The sequence below is a fragment of the Rhinolophus sinicus genome, chromosome 17, assembly GCF_057876585.1.
Source record: "Rhinolophus sinicus isolate RSI-liver-muscle chromosome 17, RSI-T2T, whole genome shotgun sequence".
In the NCBI taxonomy this organism is placed as follows: Eukaryota; Metazoa; Chordata; class Mammalia; order Chiroptera; family Rhinolophidae; genus Rhinolophus; species Rhinolophus sinicus.
The window spans coordinates 63,177,951-63,198,479 of NC_142517.1; the positions used below are offsets into that span (position 1 = coordinate 63,177,951).

At 34.1% G+C, this 20,529-nt stretch overlaps 1 protein-coding gene across 14 annotated transcripts in view; it reads right to left on the bottom strand.

Moving 5' to 3' along the window:
* Positions 1–20,529, bottom strand: part of STXBP5L (syntaxin binding protein 5L) — a 228,643-nt gene that overhangs the window by 142,775 nt on the left and 65,339 nt on the right. For all 14 annotated transcript variants that reach the window (XM_074331359.2, XM_019729631.3, XM_074331367.2 and 11 more), the window contains exons 8-9: positions 4,356–4,439; positions 295–418 (exon numbers count right to left, since the gene is read on the bottom strand). In XM_074331359.2, the coding sequence (XP_074187460.2) occupies positions 295–418; positions 4,356–4,439 (208 nt within the window). The remainder of the gene's footprint in view (positions 1–294; positions 419–4,355; positions 4,440–20,529) is intronic.

The window sequence follows — 20,529 nt, forward strand, 5'->3', positions numbered from 1 at the left end:
CCTTAACCCTTAAAATTGGACAAATTTCTTTATTATAAACTCTGCTTCTATATCAACCATCCATTATCCAATTTTATCACTTAATACAAAGTAGGAAAGTGGATAGACAGAAAGAAGGAAAGTACAAAGTTTGTGGCATAATGTGTGGGATCTGAAGGAGGTATAAAAGGTATTTAGAATCAGAAGCTATGTCCTATCACCTCTTTCTACCGAACACAGGGATACCACCTCTCCTACTTTAAGTCAAGGCACTGTAACTCCAGAGTTTGTTTCTTTTGAAAGCATATATCTTACCATGTGGAATTGTGGTCTGGAAAGGACGACTTGGGCTTTTCAGGTTCCACAAAGTCAAGCTACCATCTGAATGGCTGCACATGAACTGTTTGCCCTCATGATGCCAATCAATTGAATGAATAGCCTAATGAAATAACAATAAAAACAAGTAGAGGGGGGAAGTTGGTATGTTATATCATTCTACATTCCAAAAGAAAAATATTCTGACATAAAATTAGTATAACAGTAACACTTAAGAAACATATGTAATTTTTCTGACCCAGATCATACTATCTTTGGTTCAGTCCTTTATAGGCTTATAAAAGGCTACAAAAACTCATCTCCTGAGATAAAGAAAAGTAAATTTCCTCATATCATTAGATTCCAGAATTTTTTGTTGTATATTCTATGTCTTCCTTGTATCTTATAATGCTTCTTTGAAAAATCATTTATATAGAAGTAAAAGCAAGGTTATCAGAAGATAATTTCTGATAAGGTAAAGGCCTAGTTCCATTTAAAGTAGCTAATTTAAAAAATAATTTACATAAGAGCTACCATCTGAGGGCTTACTATTTGCCAGACCAATGGTAAGCACTTTATGTACATCATTTCATTTAATCCTATTAAACAGGTATTATTTTTTTCCAATTTACACATGGCAAAATAGGCCTAGAGAGATTGAGATACTTCCTTAGGTCACACAACTCAAAGCCAAGGTCTATCTAACTATAAAACCATATTCTCAATCATTGTACTATATTGCTTGTAACATAAACAATTTAAATTTATTTGAAGCAAGAAGGGTTTAAATATTTTTAATATTTACAGGTTCACTCTGTAATTGTGAATTAGATAAAATTAAAAAGTATTATTACCTATTCCTAAATTGTTTTATTCCCAGTGGTAGCACAGTGTCTTACATAAAGCAGGTGCTCAATAAAATCTGTTGAATGGATAAGCAATTGATGTCATCACATATGTCCACAACCTTGGTAGTTTTTCTAAATCAATAAAGTATATGTGGAACTTGGGTAATGTACTAAGCACTGTGAGAGAAGCTCTAGTAGACATAAAAGCTGAATAGATATATACAACATGATACTTTCCTTAAAGGAAATTAAAAAAAAACCAGTGAGATAGGGAAGTCTGATATAATCGAACTTCCAAACAACAAGTATTATTAGTTACAGATAATTGACAGCGAGTGTAATCATTAGACATATCATAAAGTAAATAGGATATAAGCTGTACCTCAAAACATAAGTAAGATTTTATTAAGTAAAAAAGAAAACATGAAACCCTGGATTTAGCTTTTTCTCTCACCCTGGTCTACATTACTAGGCAGAGAAGACTTCTTTTATGCCAGCGTTCAGTAGAGGCAGTTAGAGGGAGAGAAAAACTCACTCTTCATTGTCTTCTCCTTTGCTTATTTCTTCTCACTTTTATAGCTAGCTCCAGGGAAATGTCACTTCTTCTTGCCTCCTCTATATGTAAACTTTGATGAACCTCAGTCAATTTAAAGTTCTCTCAGACTGCCTTTCTACAAATGGTGGGGGGAGAAAAAGTGTCCCGAGCCCTAACCCTTCTTCCTATCCCAGTGAATTTCTACCTACTGGAGACAACAGATGTAAAAATAATATCTACAACACAGAACTGAAACAAATAATTGCTGGAAGTATACTTATTGTAAGGAAGAGTAGGCACGTAAAACCAACTTGTTATTAGAGAGGAGGATGTAGAATAGTACATTAAAGAGCTGGCATTTGAACAGACTTAGTGAATAAACGTTCTGTATATTTGTTTATAGCCTACTCTTTTCTTTAAAAGAACTTTAAGGGTCTACTGAAAAGCCAAATATAATACAACTAATTCAGGAAGACTTTTAAAGAATAGAAAACAGAATATGGAAGATAAATCACTAGGCAGTTCGGTCAAATTGGTTGTTTGATTGAATTTCTTAAAAACAAAAGAGAAAAAGAAACCTAAAAAGCTGGGTAACAATATGAAAAAAGGAGAAATGGCAGTTACTCAAGGAATTAAAAAGTTAGCCTCAGGTCAAATTCTGAGGGGTTTCTCTGTGAAAGATTTTAAAAAAAGAAATATTAATATAATAAAATAAAAATTTCACAGCTAATGTGGAAATAAAATTCATATAGTTATTTCTTAAAATAAGCTTGGATTGGCAAAACCAAATTCTCAACTCATCAATGGCTATTAATCAAGGGACTAGTTAAATAGTCCAAATAGTTTTGCAGTGACTAAAGAATTAATAAGATTTTGATATGCAAAAGAAGATAGAAGGGAATTCATTGTAAGAAATTAGCAGGAACAAAGGCTTGCAAGAGGTAATAAATAATATGTTTAGGAGATACTAAGTAAAATGTCTGAACTGAGAAGTCTGTAGAAAGATGCAGGAAGTTGAACTAAAGGGAAAAGATGGTACTGGGGCCATAAGTCTTATATCAATAAATAAAGACTTCGTATTGTTGACAATTAGGAGCCACTCCTAAGGTTCAGAGGTAGTAAAGTACATGACCTGACTATGTCTTAAAATGATAATCTTGTTAGTAAAAGATATACTGAAAAAGTAAGATACCAAAGGAAATGATACATGTACCATATAAATCAATATTTTAAGTGACTTCTAGGTATAAAGTAGATGTAGTGTAGTATTCTACTAACTTACTTAAACATTCTTAATCCTTACTTAAACATTTCTTTGCAAAATTACTTTTGCTTGCTTTTTAAGGTTAGAAACGATCCTTCCACACTATTTAAGGGCATAAGAAAACAAGCTAATTCAGCCTTTTCCTCTGGATTTCAGTTTTAGCTCCTCTACTCTAATTCTAACTGGCTAAATTCCCAGATGGTATTTGGACTCTTATTTCAAGACTGCTAGTCTGGAGAGACGAAGCAATCTCCATCCTCATCTTTATATTTTGTGTATTTAACAAAAGGAAAATCCTAGCTTAGCTCCCTAGTTAGTACCTTCTAGCCTTATGATTCAAGATGCTCCAAAAGTTCATACTAGTATACAAGAGCATACTTGTATAACATCACTTCACCAATCATGACCAAATTACCTATAAACCTTCAGCTATCTTTAAGCACCAAAACTTAAAAAGTAAATTGTTATGAGGGGATGAGAGGGAGCGCACAAAGGAAGTGTTCTAAAAGAAATGTGTCTTTTTGTTGTTATTGCTTTTTTTAAAAATTCCGTTTTTCTATCAGCATTGTCTTAAATTCTTCGTCACTCTTCCCATATTAAGTGTGATACCATACAGTGGTTGTTGACCTGTATTTTCCTATCTCTCCCCACTCTACCATTTTAAAAATTTAATTCAGAACATAGATGATCGATCACTATCATTTTCACAGCTACAACAGGTAATTCCCGTTTCTCAACTTTTGCCCCTAGCTTCACTGTCTTCAAATTAGCCTTTTATGAAGGGGGGAATAATTAATGGCCTAGACTCAATCTGTAAACAACTGAAGTATCAATTCAGAGACTATTCCTTGATAAATAGGAGTTCATTGCTTTCTCTAAATGAAAACCTAATCAGTCTCAACTAAGTACAATACAACTTACTTCAGATCTTACTGACTCTTATTAATAAGTATTACTATTTACAAAATCTCTCTTTATTCTCAGAAGGCAAGCATTAGAAGATAAGACCATTCAAACAGACCACTTAAACTTTCTGCCACAGCAAAAGAATTTTCTAACGAAGGTGTGAATAGTGTCTTTAGAGACCTTAAGAATAATCAGTCAAGACAAATGTATGGACCCTAAAAAAAGGAAAAGGAGTACAAATGAAGGTGGAGCTACAGTACAGGTAATAGGCACCAAAGTATATAAAATGCCAAAAAGAGCACAAAAATGGGTAATCAAGACAGAATTCCCATTCAGGAGCACAACCCAGAGTTGAATTTGTGCAGATACCAACACGCAGTGTGAGGCATTGAGTTAGAACCAGGCAGTTTTCTAATGATAAAAATATTGGTCACATACAAAATTTAAAAGTTGAAAAGAAGCACAAAGTCACAATACTTTTTCAAATATTTCAGTAGAAATCACTTACCTCATCATAATAAACTCTTAGTTCTGCTCTTTTAGATTTCAAGTCCCAGAATACTACAGTACCATTTTCATAACCTATTAGCAGCTGGAAAACATTAGAACAATCATTTTTGTAATTCTAACATTAATTTTAACTTGCTTCAAATAAAGTTTAATGTTAACACAATAAAGTAAAGTTATACTACATAATACAACTTTATTTTGAATACCAGTTTTTGCAGATACTGAATGTTTCCTACATTTTAAAAAATTAACAAGCTACTTCAATATAAACATTTACCAATTAAATCTGCCTCATTCCAAAGAGGGATTGAGGAAATATGTAAATATATATGACACAACATAAAAATAAATAAGAAAATTGGAACAAAAGAAAAAAGGGGTAGAAATAAAGGATGAAGTTTAATAAACTATGTATAATGAATGCCATTCAGCCCTATGTACTTGAATAATGTGGCCATAAATTTGGCATCAAGTTTCATTATATAAAATTCTATTTTTTCTTTGACTTATAACAGCATTTCAGACTCAGAATTATGAACCCTCAGACATTCACAAAAGTATTCTAGAAATTCATATCATTAAAAATGGCTAATATTTGTTTATAAATGAATAAATAAGATAATTAAGATATGTCCTTCATTTTAAAATATAAGAATCTGAAAACAGACGATTATAAGATCACATTCAACAGCCAGTCAATCAGCTAAACAGTGCTAGCTAGCCATGATGATTTTTACTATAATATGATTCTGAGTTATGTTTCATTAAATAATCTTTCGTTGGTTAAAAAAAAACAGGGAGGATAAAAATAGGCTAATGTTCAAACAATGATATTTCCCATGGGTTTTCCTTAAGACGACTTTCTACAAATCCATTGGTAGTATTTCGCTGATGAAAATTCTTATACAATGCAATGTTTCAGTAATGCCAAAAAGACAGTGGTAAAACAGAAAATATAGTGGTAGTTATAAGCTACACCTACATAGCATCCTACTAGGATGAGACCTAATTACATACCTCAACATTTTATAACAGAACAGAACCTATAACAAACATGCTAGTCATTTTAACAGGAAATAAACAAAATTTCAAATACAAGGTCAGGAAAGCAATGTAAATTTATTTTTGAAGCTATAACATATACTCCAATGTTTTGTTATTAAACCATACACAATAAATTTTAAAATTGAGTTGACAAAATATTTGAGTTTAATTATATACTAAAGTAAATGGCATAATGACTTGCTAAAGTTAAAAAGTCAAAATTAGGTGTAAATTTAAAGAATATTTGTTTAAAAAATTACATAAAGTGATATATACCATACTAAGATGTGTTTTAACTTCAAATCAATTCTTTTTACATTCCAGAGAAAATGGTGAACAATAAAAATCAATTCTTATGTAAAGTATGAGGAAAAAAATCCTACAGAGTATATGGAAACGAGATTTGTAAACCTACAAAGTTCAGAAAATCTGACTTAAGCAAGAAAAGGAATAATACAACCTTTCATAATTTGAGTCCAAACATTTAATTGAATAGGATTTTAAAATGCCATTATATTTTTTCAAAACAAACATCTGGAAGATGGAGGTTGTAAAATATTACTAGTTATAGCCTCAGTAGATCACAAAATATAAAATACTGAAACTCAAAATATCATAAATTATTGAGATAAACATATAAGATTATAATACAAGAAATATGAAAAAAGACATTAGAATCACTTAGAGAACTGGGACAGAGAAAAGCAGCCCCTGATACCCAGTAGATATCAGACAAGGTCATTCTGTGACCATGATGGATCAAGACAAAAACAAGTTCCTTCTGCAATCATGTCTAACCATACCAAAAAACAATATCCCAAACTACAAATATATATCGTATATTTATATATTTTTATATAATTATATATGATATATATATTTAAAAATATATATTTCCCATAATTGAATATAAGTACCATAAAGGTACAGAAGTAGGGTGACTTCTTCACTATTAAATCATCAGAACCTGGAACATTAACTAAGGAAAATAGGTATCTGATAAATAGCTGTTAAATTAATTACTATTAGATACCAAAGAATCAAAATCATAGATACTATGTTCCTTAACAACAGTGAAATAAAATTAGATATCACTGACAAAAGTGTTTTGTAAACTAAAAAGTATACTTCTAAATAATTAATGGTAAAGAAGTCATAATAAAATGTATGAAATAGAACTGAACAAAAATCCTTATATTGAAACTTGTGAGATACAGATGAATCTTCAAGAGAGAAATTTATAGTTTTATAAATACATACAAAAAGAAGAAAAATTTTTGTTTAGTGATATAAGCGTTTAACCCTAGAAATTTTTTTTTAAATAGTAAACTTCAGGACATAGAAGAAAAAATGAGTCATCATATCCAAGAGCAAAGAATGCCTTTCACTTATCCAACTATACTTTTACGTCTTTTCAGGAAGTTTGAAAGTCTTCCATATGTAGATTTTCTTGTTAACCTTATAGTTAATTATTTTGAATTTTTGGTTGCTGTTTTATATGGGAGCTTCTCTTCACTTTCTCTTTTAAAAGGGTATTATTTCTATGGTTGGATTTAACATGCTATCCTCTAAATTCTTTTATTGTTTGTATTCAATTTAAAGTTGCTTTTCTTAGGCATTCCAGGTACATTACCATATAATCCAAAAATAGAGACTATTTTACTTCTTCATTTCCAATTTTTATTCCTTTAATTGTTTGTATTTGTCTAAACACATTACAGAAAATCCAATAGTGTTAAAAATAGTGGAGGGAGTGAGCAACCTTGCTTTCTTCCTGACTTTAGTACTAATGCCTCTAGTGTTTCCCCATTCAATAAGGTCCTGGATTCTATATATTTTAACATATATATAAAGAAGTTTGAATTGATTCATTTTATATAAATTTCTTTTGTCAGGAATAGGTGTTTAATTTTCTAAGAAATATTTTATTGAAGTATACATAGAGAAGATACACAAATTATAGCTGTGTCTTTCATGAATTATGATGAAGTAAACATAGCCATGAAACCTCTACCTAGGTGAAGAAATACAATAGAAAAACAAGAAATAGAAGAAAAACAATACAAGACACTCAGAAGCCTATATCCCACCTTTACCCAGTCAATATCCTTATCCTCTTCTCTAAAAGAAACTACTATCCTGACTTCTAACATTATAGGTTACTGTAATGTTTTTGAATTTTATATAAGTTGAATTATACATACCATACTCTTTTCTGTTCAGCTTCTATTTCTAAACATGATATTTGTAGCAATAGAAAGTTCATTCACTTTCTTTTTTACCTCTTTTTTTAAAAATTATTTTATTATGTAAGTTTCAGGTATGATTCGACAACTATATACACTACAAAGGGATCAGCACCACAAGTCTGGTTACCATCCCATTCACTTTCATTACTGTAATAGAATTCCATTGTTTGGGTATGACACTATCACAATTTACTTATTCATTTTTACAGGTGATGTAATACGTTGCTATGAACAAACTTGTATATGTCTTTTGGTGAACACATACAGGCATTTCTGTCAGGTATATACTTACCCACGGGGTAAGACTATGAGGAACTTTAATCAATACTGCCAAGCAGTTTTCCAAAGTCTTAGGTTAGTGCAAAAGTCATTGTAGTTTTTGCAGTTATTTTTAACCTTTTAAACCACAATTACTTTTGTACCAACCTATCAGTTTTCATTTCTACAAGCTCATATGAGAGCTCTATTTCCTTCTCATCTTCTTTAACAACTAATATTGTCAATAGCTGTACAATGTTAAATAGAAGATATATATCGTTGGCATCTTTACCTCATTTCTTATTGCAGCAGGAAAACTTTTATTAATTCACCACTAAGGAGGATACTGTCATAATTTTGGATAAATTAACAAAGTTCAGATTAATGAAGTTCCTTTTTTTCCTAATATAAGAAGAGCTTTTTATTTATCATGAAGGGAAGTTGGATTTTATCAACTGCTTCTTATGTATCTTTTTATTGTCATACATTTTTCTCCTATTTCTGTTAATATGCAAGTTACATGGATTGATTTTCAAAAGTGAAAACAACTTCATATTCCTGGGATAAGCACAAATTGGCTGTGTTCCTTTGTGCCTTCTCTTTTTGATTCTTGATCAGACTTGCCAGAGATGTATCAGTTTTATTACTCTTTCTACAAATTCAACTTTTGTTTTTGTTAATGTACTACTCTTTTGTTTTCTATTTCTTTTAATTTCTGCTCTCATCTTTTATATTAGTTAGAGTTCTGCAGAGAAATAGAATCTATAGGATGAGTGAGAGAGAGAGAGAGAGAGTGTGTGTGTGTGTGTGTGTGTGTGTGTGTATAAAGAGTTTATTATAAGTAATTTGCTCACATGATTATGGAGGCCAACAAGTCCCAAGATCTACTTGTGAACTGGCAAGCTGGAGACCCAGAGAGCCACTGATGTAGTTCTAGTGTGAGTCCAAAGGCCTGAGAACCAGGAGAACTGATGGTGTAATTCCAATCAGAAGTCCAGCAGGCTTGAGATCCAGGAAGAGCTGATGTTTCCGATCAAGTCCAAAGGCATGAGAAGCTGATGTCCCAGTTCAAAAACAGTCAGGCAGGAGGAGTTCTCTATACCTGGAGGAGGGTCAGCCTTTTTGTTCCATTCAGGAAATTGATTGGATGAGGCCCACCAACATTAGGGAGGGCCATCTGATTTACTCGGTCTACTGATTTAAACATTAACTTCATCTAAAACCACCCTCACAGATATACCCAGAATAATATTTGACCAAACATCTGGGCACCCCATGGCTCAGTCATATCAACACAAAATCATCCCATCTTTATTATCTTCTATTTTTTTTAGTTTAATTCACTATTTTTCAATCTTTACACTAAAATCATTGATTTTCAGCCTTTCTTTACTTTTGAATAAATGCAATAAAAATCTATAAATTTCCCTCTAAGAACATTTTTAGCTACATTCCGTAAGTTTTGACATACGAGGTCTGACAATTAAGCTCACGAACTTGCCACCGTGCACTTACATTGGCAGCCCTGTACAAGCAGCTCGGGAAGGTTTCATAACCTTGGTATATCAGTGTCTCACAGCTGTGTTTGTGTCGATGTGTGGTGGTGTCATATTGAATGGCGTTCATTATTGTTTTTGCTTGTTTTTGTGTGCCTTCACGAGAATGTCTGAGCTTCAATTAGAGCAACAAACAAACATTAAATTTCTTGTTAACCTTGGCAAGAGTGGAAGTGAAATCAGAGACATGTTAGTCCAAGTCTATGGGGATAATGCCACGAAGAAAACAGCCATGTACAAGTGGATTAAATGTTTTTCTGAGGGGAGAGAATGCATCACTGATGAAGAGAGGTCAAGACGATTAGTAACGAGCAGAACTGAGGAAAACATTGCAAAAATCCATTGACTTGTGCATCAAACTCATTGGCTGACTGTGAGAAGCATAGCAGACCAAGTAAACATTGATAGAAAAACAGTTGGGAAAAATCTTAACTGAAAATCTTGGCATGAGCAAGGTGTGTGCAAAAATGGTCCTGAAGGGGACCAAAGGAGAGTTAAGTTTGCCAAGACCTTTTGGAGAGGAAAGATGATGTTTTGGGACATGTTATCACTGGTGATGAAACATGGGTGTACCAATATGACCCTGAAATAAAGTGTCAAAGTGCACAATGGAGGTCAGCCAGTTCTCCACGACCAAAAAAGTTTCATCAGTCCAAATCAAGAGTTAAAACTATGTTGCTAACCTTTTTTGGTATCAGAGGGATTATTCATTATGAATTTGTACCAAGTGGACAAACAGTTAACCAAGTTTACTATTTGGAAGTGCTGAAAAGGATGCGTGAAAAAATTAGAGGACCTGAACTTTTCATCAACAAGTTATGGCTCTTACATCACAACAATACACAAGCTCACACAGCACTATCTGTAAGGGAGTTTTTAGCCAGTAAACAAATAACTGTATTGGAACACCCTCTCTACTCACCTGATCTGGCCCCCAATGACTTCTTTACCTGAAGATAAAGGAAATATTGAAGGAAGACATTTTGATGACATTTAGGACATCAAGGGTAATATGATGACAGCTCTGATGGCCATTCCAAAAAAAAGAGTTCCAAAATTGCTTTGAAGGGTGGAATAGGTGCTGGCATTAGTGCATGGTTTCCCAAGGGGAGTACTTTGGAGGCGACCATAGTGATATTCAGCAATGAGGTATGTAGTACTCTATCTAGGATGAGTTCGCGAACTTAATTGTCTGATCTCATATGTGGGTTGGAAAGAAGGCATTGTTGCAACAGATTAAATTCTGGGATTCTCATTTATCTAATTTAGTTATGCCTTTTGGGCAGCTCAAGGCTGATTTCATGAATACCACTTCCATTGTAAAATGGATTGTCACTTCCCTCACTCAATCATACAACTCAAAGAATGTAACACCTAACTCATGCTGGACAACTCAGGTTAGTTATTTGGTATCCCATGATTAGGTGTTCAGTCGCTACAAGGGCACGTAAGCATGCTAGCAATTGCTGTGAAAATGAAGAGTAGTGTTGTGACTCTCTTATTGGGCTTTCCAGTAGAGCACTCTTATCTACCAGGTACATTAAGTTCCATCAGATCTACTAGATTACAGATACCAAGTGGTGAAGTACCTTGCAAAGCAGCTTGAAGGGCTCTTTTTTTCTCTAGGCCCCATTAAAAAAGTGTCAGACTTTTGGATAATCTAAAAAAATGATTTGGAACAGTAATTTCAAGGGCATTATATACTATTATCTAAATCCGAAAAGGCCTACCAAGTGATATGACACTTTCTTAGTAAGGAAAAGTACAAAAGCTTGTGCTTTACCTTAGAGGAAGTTCCCTTGCACACCCCAGACCATCAGACACTCAAAACATATATCACATATAGGGCAAGGTCCTAGATCCTTGGAGGATTTTCTTCCCTCCCCGACACATGAGTCTTATGAACTGTATAGGTACTTGCCACTTCTGCTCACCATATCCAATTAGTACCATATAGTAAAGAAAGTGAACACATTGTTTCCTGCCAAGATAAGCAAGGTTCCTATGAACTATATTTTGACAGAGAGAAAGAAAAATAACACAGTCTCAGGAAAAGATTGCGAAGTTATACTACTTTCCCTTTCTATAAAAAACAAGCTGTTTTTGATCCTTCCTACTGATGGATATTGAGTTCACTAAATCAATAATTGTTTATCAAGTGACATGGGCTATGTTAATCTGCACCTGTAACAGTCTCAATAGCAAGGCATGTGGAATTGGGGTTATCAGTTGGTTAATTTCATAGCGGTTTACTAATAACAAGCTCAGTCTATGTTGTTTTTTGCAGAATGCAAATAATGAAATTCAACAAAGGTGTATCAGTGCCCACTACCATTGTATCATTTAAGGGTAACTGTGCTAATCTCTGGTACTCCTCCAGGGATATAGCCTGGCTTTTGTTTACAATCTTGGCAGGGAGACAGTCTCAGGAGTTTTCATTTGTCCCTTCCAACTATAATCATTCTTATTCCTATGTCAGGAAACCAATATGAAGATTAAGCAAGCCAGCTTTTTAGCACATCTGCACAAATTATACAATTGGAGTGTGAAATAACTGGTGTGTCTGCATATTGAACCTACTATGAGATACACTGGGCCCAAACTCCATTTATCACCTAGTTACCTAGTACCATACACCAAACTAGAGGATCACAATTGCTTTTTGGATCTTTTGGTATCAGTGTCTGCTCTGAACCTATAGCTAACACTAGTGAGAAAGTAAACAGTTATTCCTGCAAACGACCGTGTACGCTTTCATAATTACTATGTGTACTTATGGGGGGCATTTCAGGGTCCTTCTTCAGGGCAACTGGCCTCTCCCTTCCCATCAATAGCCTCTAGGTCTGTGAGCTGATTTACATCTGGAAACCTGATTAGGTATTGTGATTTTTCATTTTGGTGTTCGATGCCAAGAGCCAAACTATTCTTGATTTTTTTTTCTGATCATGAAAATCAAACAACATCCCAGTCAGCTGCCCACATAATTTTGCTCATGATATATTAGCTACTACCACAGATTCCTGCATTACCACCTCAGTCTTGCTGCTTGTTGTGGTAATAATGTTAATATTGCCAGGTAACCACCTGTATTGCCATCTGACTGCTAGCAATCCATGAGAGTTAATCCTTACAGCTATTATGCAGCCTGGTTGTCGGCCATCATTTCCTACTGTTAATGAAAGCCAAAAAAGGACAACCATTACCAAACTTCTCAAATATGCTGATACTCTTCTTTCCAGAGCATTCTTTATTAGGTTATGTGAAGACAGTGTCCTTAGGAGCCTCCTAGGGAATACAGTCAGGAGTTAAGTTTCCAGGACAAAGAATACATCAATTTTAACATTCCCATCGCCTTGTCTTCTGACCCCTTCTTTAATACCATACCAACAGGCTCTGGCATCTCTGTTTGCTATATGGCTGTTTGAGTCCAGACTTCAAGGAGTCACCCCAGTAAATGAGTAGAACCAAATTCTGGTGTCCTCCTTGAAGCATTAAATCTCAAATCATGGTGGAGTGACCCCATGCAATAAAATATAGCTCCCAAGTTCAAACCCTTAAAAACAAAAACACTCCTACATACTGAGGGGTATTCTCTTTTTTTCATATGTAGTCCATTTCTTCCTAGAGGAATACTCTGCTATGTTAAGCTGTGGTGAGATCTGAGATCTGATTCTGATTATTGGCCTGGAGGTAATGAGATTGGAGGTTAGTGTTGTGAGGATAAACATCATCAGGCAAGAAAATTACCTCAGGTGAGGTCATTTCATAGTCTCTTAGAAAAGGGAAACTATTTTATGGAAACAGTGAAAGAGGTACTTTTGCTGGTCAAGAGGGTTTGAAGAAACTGGAGGAGGTGGAGTTTATAATATCCTCAGGCTTATTTACGTAAGTTTCCCTACCCCATGTGTAGTGTTTGAATACTGTCCCCCCAAATTTATGTCTACCCAGAACCTCAGAATGTGTCTTTATTTGGAAATGAGGTCTTTACAGATGAAATTAGTTAACAATTTTGAGATGAAATTGTCCTTGATTTAGGACAGGCCCTAAATCCAACTCAGTGTCCTTATAAAAGAAGAGAAGACATAGAGACATAGAAAAGAAAGCTATGTGAACACGGAGGAAGAAACTGGAGTTAAGATACCACAAATAAAATTATAAGGAGCCACCAGAAGGAGGAAAAGGCAAGGACGGTGTCATGTGGGGTCTCAGCTCCCACTCCATGCTCCAGAACGCAGGATAGGGTGAGGCCAAAAAGGAACAACCACAGAGCCATAGATAGGGGACTCATACCACTATAGTCTCGCTGGTGGCTGGGTTGGAGACACAGGAAGCAGTAGCCACATGGTCCGCAATCCTCCATCTGCTTCTCTGCCAACCAACTAACCAGCATAGCCATGGCAGTTATGTCAGTGGCCAATGGCTAACTGGTTACAGCTGATGATGGCCAACTAGTTACAAATGATGGCCATCTACTACCCAAGCCAGCACCTTTCCACGTGAGGCCGAGAGACTGGAAACTGCTCTCTTGGACTCTGTCCCCACAGAAGGATTCTCTTCTAGAGCCTTCAGAGGGAGCATGGCCTGACCAAGACCTTAATTGAGGACTTCTGGCTTCCAAACTGCAAAATAATCAATTTCTGTCATTTTAAGTCACCCAGTTTATAGAATTTTGTAATGGCAGCCCTGCGAAGCTAATATACCAGGTGTCAGGGTCACACTCTCTCCTCATTAGTGCTTTGACTTTAACAAACAAAACCTATCAAATTATACATTTACTCTCCTTATAAACATATCCTTGACCTATTTTTAGCACAGTCTTCCCTAGAGCTGTAGAATTAACTATCCTGAGTTGAACATTTTATTTTCAGTCTCCAGTGCTTTGGTAGGCAAAATTATAGCCTCTAATAGATGTCTACGCCCCAACCCTCAAACCTATCAATATGTTACCTTATATGACAAAAAAGGGCTTTTCAGATATATAAGGTTTGTTGAGATGTGGAGAGTATCCTGGATTATCATGGTAGGCCCAATCTAATCACATGAGTCCTTAAGAGTGGAGAATGTTTCCCAGCAGTGGTTAGATAGAAAGACATGTGATGACTGAAGAAGGTCAAAGACATGATATATTGTTAACTTTGAAGATGGAAGCTGCAAGCCTAGGACTGTGTGTATAGCCGATAAAAGCTAAAAAAGACCATAAAACAGATTTTCCTCTAGAGCTACTAGAAAGGAATGCAATCCTACCAATATCTTGATTTTAGCCTAGTGAGACCTACTATGTTTCCCCGAAAATAAGACCTAGCCAGACAATCAGCTCTAATGTGTCTTTTGGAGCAAAAATTAATATAAGACCCAGTCTTATTTTACTATAAGACTGGGTCTTATAATATAATATAATATAATATAATATAATATAATATAATATAATATAATATCCGGTCTTATTTTACCATAAGACCGGGTCTTTTATAATATAATATAAGGCTGGGTCTTATATTAATTTTTGCTTCTAAAGACGCATTAGAGCTGATTATTCAGCTAGGTCTTATTTTCGGGGAAACATGGTATGTTGGGCTATGGCCTACAGAATTATAAGATAATACATTTATATCGTTTCAAACTACAAAATTTTTGATAACTTACGTTGGGAAAGAAAATAATATAAATGGCACCAAAGGAAGTTATTTTATTTCATTATGTTATAATTATCATTGTCTTTTATCAATTAAGCACCACAAGTATATGATTTCCCATTGTCTTACCTTTCCATCAGGCCCTCATCCCAATTACTAATAGGAGAATGTTCAAGTGACTGTGATGTCACTGCATGATAGGGTTTAATACCACGTCACTTGGCACCTTCAATGGGTTCTTTGATTTTAGATAAAAGACAATCCAACTCCAAAATCCCATCCTGAGGGTCTACAATCTAGAACACGTGCATACAAATTTTTAATGTAAAGGGCTACATAGTAAATATTTTAGGCTTTGCAGGCCATATAGTTCTTTCACAACTGCTCAGCCTTGCTCTTGTCATAAGAAAGCAGCCACAGACAATATGTTAATGGATAAACATGGTTTTGTTCCAATAAAATATTTTACAAAAACAGGCAGCATGCCAGATTTGTCCCATGGGCTGTAGTTTCCAATTCCTGATCTAGAACAATTCTGACAACTATTGTCTTAACCAAGGTTCTGTAGAAAACCCCATGAGGAAAGGCTTAAATGCTAATGTTTCACTGAGAACTGCAATTTCAGGGTTGCAAGAATAAGGAAAAGTGAAGTAAAGTAAATACCATGTTTCCCCGAAAATAAGACCTAGCTCGACCATCAGGTCTAATGCGTCTTTTAGAGCAAAAATTAATATAAGACCCAGTCTTATTTTAATATAAGACACATATTAAAATAAGACTGGGTCTTATATAACACAACATAAGACCAGGGATAACATGACATAACATAACATAGCATAACATAACATAACATATAATATAATACTGGGTCTAATATGAACTTTTGCTCCAAAAGACGCATTAGAGCTGATGGTCTGGCTAGGTTTTATTTTCGGGGAAACACAGTAAATAAAAATAAGGTGATTCATTATCACCCTAACCACTATTTCATGGAGAGAAGACACAGCTAATTACTTAGCAAGTGTATCTGCTAGGAATTGCAGGATGTCTAACAGTTTATGTGGAAAAACCATGATTCAGAATAGCCTAACCATAGGGAGGGAGAGAAGGAGAAATTATTTCATGTGTCTTGTCTAATATGTGTCAAGATGTTCTCAATGAGAAGTTAAACTCCCCTTCACTTCAGAGTTGTGTCACTTGACCCCTTTGGCAGCTGTTAGGGAAGCAAGATCTCATGCCTTATAGTATGGCACATTATCTGAATCCAGAGTTAAAGGGAGGAGCCAGAGACTCTGGGCATAGCCAGTCAACTTCAGGAAGTAGTACTGCCTGAAGTTGATTAATCCTGCCAAAACTGAGGTGAAGTAAATAGCCAAAAGTTCAGGAGACAAGCAATACTGAGAGAATCTGGGGAGACATACACAATACTATTACCAGTACAAACATCTCTCAATTCAAGCGCACCCTCTTCTATTTGATAAATTAACGTGGTTTCTTTAGTAAATGTTATCTTAGGGAGAGGATGGTCTATTTTCTGATTCTATAATACAGTCTTGTTTCAGTAGGAACCTTAATATCAGCAATTTGTCCCTTTCATTTCACCAGCAAGCCTCTGTGGAAGTTTTCCCCTTCCCAGTTGAATTATCCCAGAAATGCAAAAATGTTAACATATTTCAACAAAATAAAAACTTAAGAAATAATCATCTTGTAGTATTAGTGCCTGACAGCTTTTTTAAAGTTGTATTGTAAATGCCTGGTAAACTTTTAATTGCAGAGGCAATCACTTCGAAGATATCCATCTCAAATAAACACATTGACAGCTATAGGACTAAATTAAATCCCTTGTTTTTAGAAAGCCCTGATTGATTTAGGTAACTGACCATTTGACTGATGGCTACCGTTCCCTTTTCTGCACTTTAATTACTGCTCTTATGTTTTAAATTCACCAATAAAGAGTAAACCTGCTAATCCCAGGCGCCCCACCCTCAATCCCAAGAACAGCAGAACCCCAGGCCTGCGTGCATGTTCCCTCTCTGTACACATGACCTCGCTGTGTGGCCCCAGGCATACCCTGTACCCTCCAGGACCTGAGTAATAAACCTTGCTTGTAAAAGTTCCCTGATGTTGCCGAGGTACATCTTGCAACAATAACAATACCCACAAGGGCCAGTCCAGCCACAACATTGGCTTCAAAAGGTGAAATGTCTACGGAGCTCACCTTGCACCCCGATGATTGCCCCCAGGTATTTCTAACCCACTGCATCTCCACCAATAGGCTGAGGCCAGCACAAAACACATCTTGATACATATGGAACAGCATTCAGTACCATCCATAGTTTAAAACTCAGAATATTGAAATAGGTGGAAACTTTTTAACTTCTTAAAAGCAATCAACCAAAGACCTGAAGCAAACATCTTACTTAATGTTGAAACCTTGGAGGCATTTCCTTTGTGGTTCATTAATTAACACCATTTATATTCAACATTGCACTGAGTTCTTATGCAACAAAATATATACATAAAAAACTATAAATATTGGAAAGGAAGAAACAAAATTTGTCTATATTTGCTATGCTTTTATATGGAGAATATTCCAGATAATCTAAGGACAGCTGTTAAAAACAAACCATTCAGAATACAAAATAACTAAAGTAAGTAAGATTTCATACACTAAAAATCAATTACGAAATTGATTTAAAAAAATACACAGCAATAAAATCTATAAGGTACTTAGAATTAAGTTAACAAAAAATATGTAAGACTTTTGTGAGAAAAGTTATAAAGTTACATATAAAGATATAAAAGAAAGCCAAAATATATCATGTTTACATATGGAACACTCATATCTTAACGATGTAAATTTTCTCTAAATTAATCAGCATATCCAAGTTTCAAACAAAATCCCAACAGGGATTAACACAGAGCTTGCTAAACTGATTCTAAAATTCATATAGTAGAATAAATGGTCAGAAAAATCCAAGATAGGGGAGGGAGAAAAAGGGGGGCCTACCAGATAACAGGATATTTGTAAAGTTATTAAAGTGTGCTGTTAATAAAATAATAAATATATTAGTACAACAGTGTAAAAAGCCCAGAAAAAGACCCATCCAAATATGGGAACTACACGCAAGTGAGATGTCCTTATACATCAGTGGAAACTGAATTGACTATTGGATAAGTGAATTAGTTATACGTAAGTATAAAAAGTATACCCTAACCTCAAATTAACATAAAATAAATTACATATACAGATTAAAATCTAATTGTAAAATGGAAAGCCTTAAAACTGATAGAAAGAAATGGGATTATATTTCCCTCAGGAAGGGAAAGATTTACTGAATAAGGAACAAAATGCAGGTATCAAATTAAAAGACTGATAAAAATGAATACAATTAAAATAAAAAAACTTCTTTATGACACAAGGCTACTGGATGGAAAAATTAATCTACAAGAAATCAAGTGATTTATTCTAGACTATATGCTAATAAGTAAGAGAGCCATATTTAAACACATGGTCTTCTGACTTTAATACTAATTTATTTTGCATTCTTCTCCAATTTTAATTATACAATTATCACACATTATATTCCTTCATAAAAATGTACACAGTATAAGTAAAATAAGAATAACTTTGACCATTTCCCCACTTCCAATCTTCAGTATCATCCCCAGATTTGTACATATCCTTTCAGAATTTTTCCTTGGGTATTTGAATATATAAGTAAATAAATATATGAATGCATTATTCAAGTGCTTTTACACTACACTTATTGTTCTGCAACTTTTCTTTTTAAAAACATGGCTTAAAGAACTTTCCATATCAGCACAGCACAGCGTTCCACAGTATGGATATGTCAGCATTCATTTATTCAATTTTCTATTAATAGACCATTAGATTGTTTTTAGTATTTTATCCCTTGGTCATATAAAGAGGACAGATATCTGAAATGGATTTTCTAGGTCATAACAAATACACGTTTTAAATGTTGACAATGCCAAATCGCCCCTACAGGTATATGTACCTATTATTACTGTATCTAGGTGGCCACTTTTCAATGCCTTTTCCATTATTTGATATTACTAGTATTTTTAAATTTTAACTTTTTGCCAGGAGGATGGGGGAAAAATAGTATATTGCATTTCCCTAGTGATTGCTAGAGAGGCTGTTCCTCCTCGTTGCCAAACCCTGCTCTCTCGAGGTAAAAGGTAGCAACCAACCACACCTTCAACTCTTATAATCGTCTTTTCTAGTACACTTACTTTCCATATTGCTAAATATATTTATATTGCCACTTCTTGATTGTTTTAATAAGACACTAACTATTGATTTCCTATTATGAAATATAAGGATTTAGTACAAGTTCTTTACATATTTTGCATGTTCATTATTTGCCTGCTGTATATGTACCACCTTGTTGCCTGCCTCTTATGATTGTCTTGTGATGGTATATTCCTTAAAGTTTCAAGGTTTTAAGTCTTGCCTAAGGATGTCCCTACTCCATAGTAACAACCTATTTCCTACAGTTTCTTGTAAAACTTCCCGAGTTGTCATTTTTGACATTTTGATAGTTATGTATTTTCTCTATCTGGAATTTATTTCTGTGAATGGTATGAGGTCTCACTATGTTATTCAAAATAAATCGCCAATTGTCCAACACCATTTATTCAACAGTTTATCATATTCTAAAACATCTTCTCTAAAATGTACAAAATTTGTCCAAATGCCTAAACCTTTTCTGGAATATCTATTTAGATCTATTGGTCTTCTTGTATACCCCTGTACCAATATCACGACATATTTCTTTTTCCAAAATGTCTTGGCTATTCTTAAACATTTTCTTTTTCTTATTAATTTTAGAATCAGCTTGTGAGTTTTTTAAAAATAAATTCTGATGATACCTGATTGGAATCACACTGTTTTTGTGGATCAATTTGAAGAAATCTAATGTTCTTCCTATTGCCATAAAGTGGACTTGGCTTTTGAGTTCTAAATCTATTAGACTAATTCAGTTTCCATCATTTAAAAATAAACAAAGAACAAAACCTATACTACATAATTTATTGAAGTGTTTTCTATAGTACTTAGCAAAAATTATATACTTGAAGTGACAATATTTCAGTGAAAGTGACACTTTAGATCTTTCCATGTTAACAACTTTGTATTCTCATAATCAAAGGAAAATTACGAATAGTCAATATGAATAGAATTATTTCTATAATCTTAGAACATTTTCTATATTATTACCTACTTATAAAATCAAGATTGGCTAATTTATGATTATTTAATATTGTTATTTATCATTACCAAAACTGAATAGCAGAGGCCAATGGTTAATGATACTGATATTCATATTGTTAAGTTCAAGCATAGAATATTTGAAAATTAAAATTGTTCCACATATTACATGCCTTATTTGAAATTTTAGAATTAA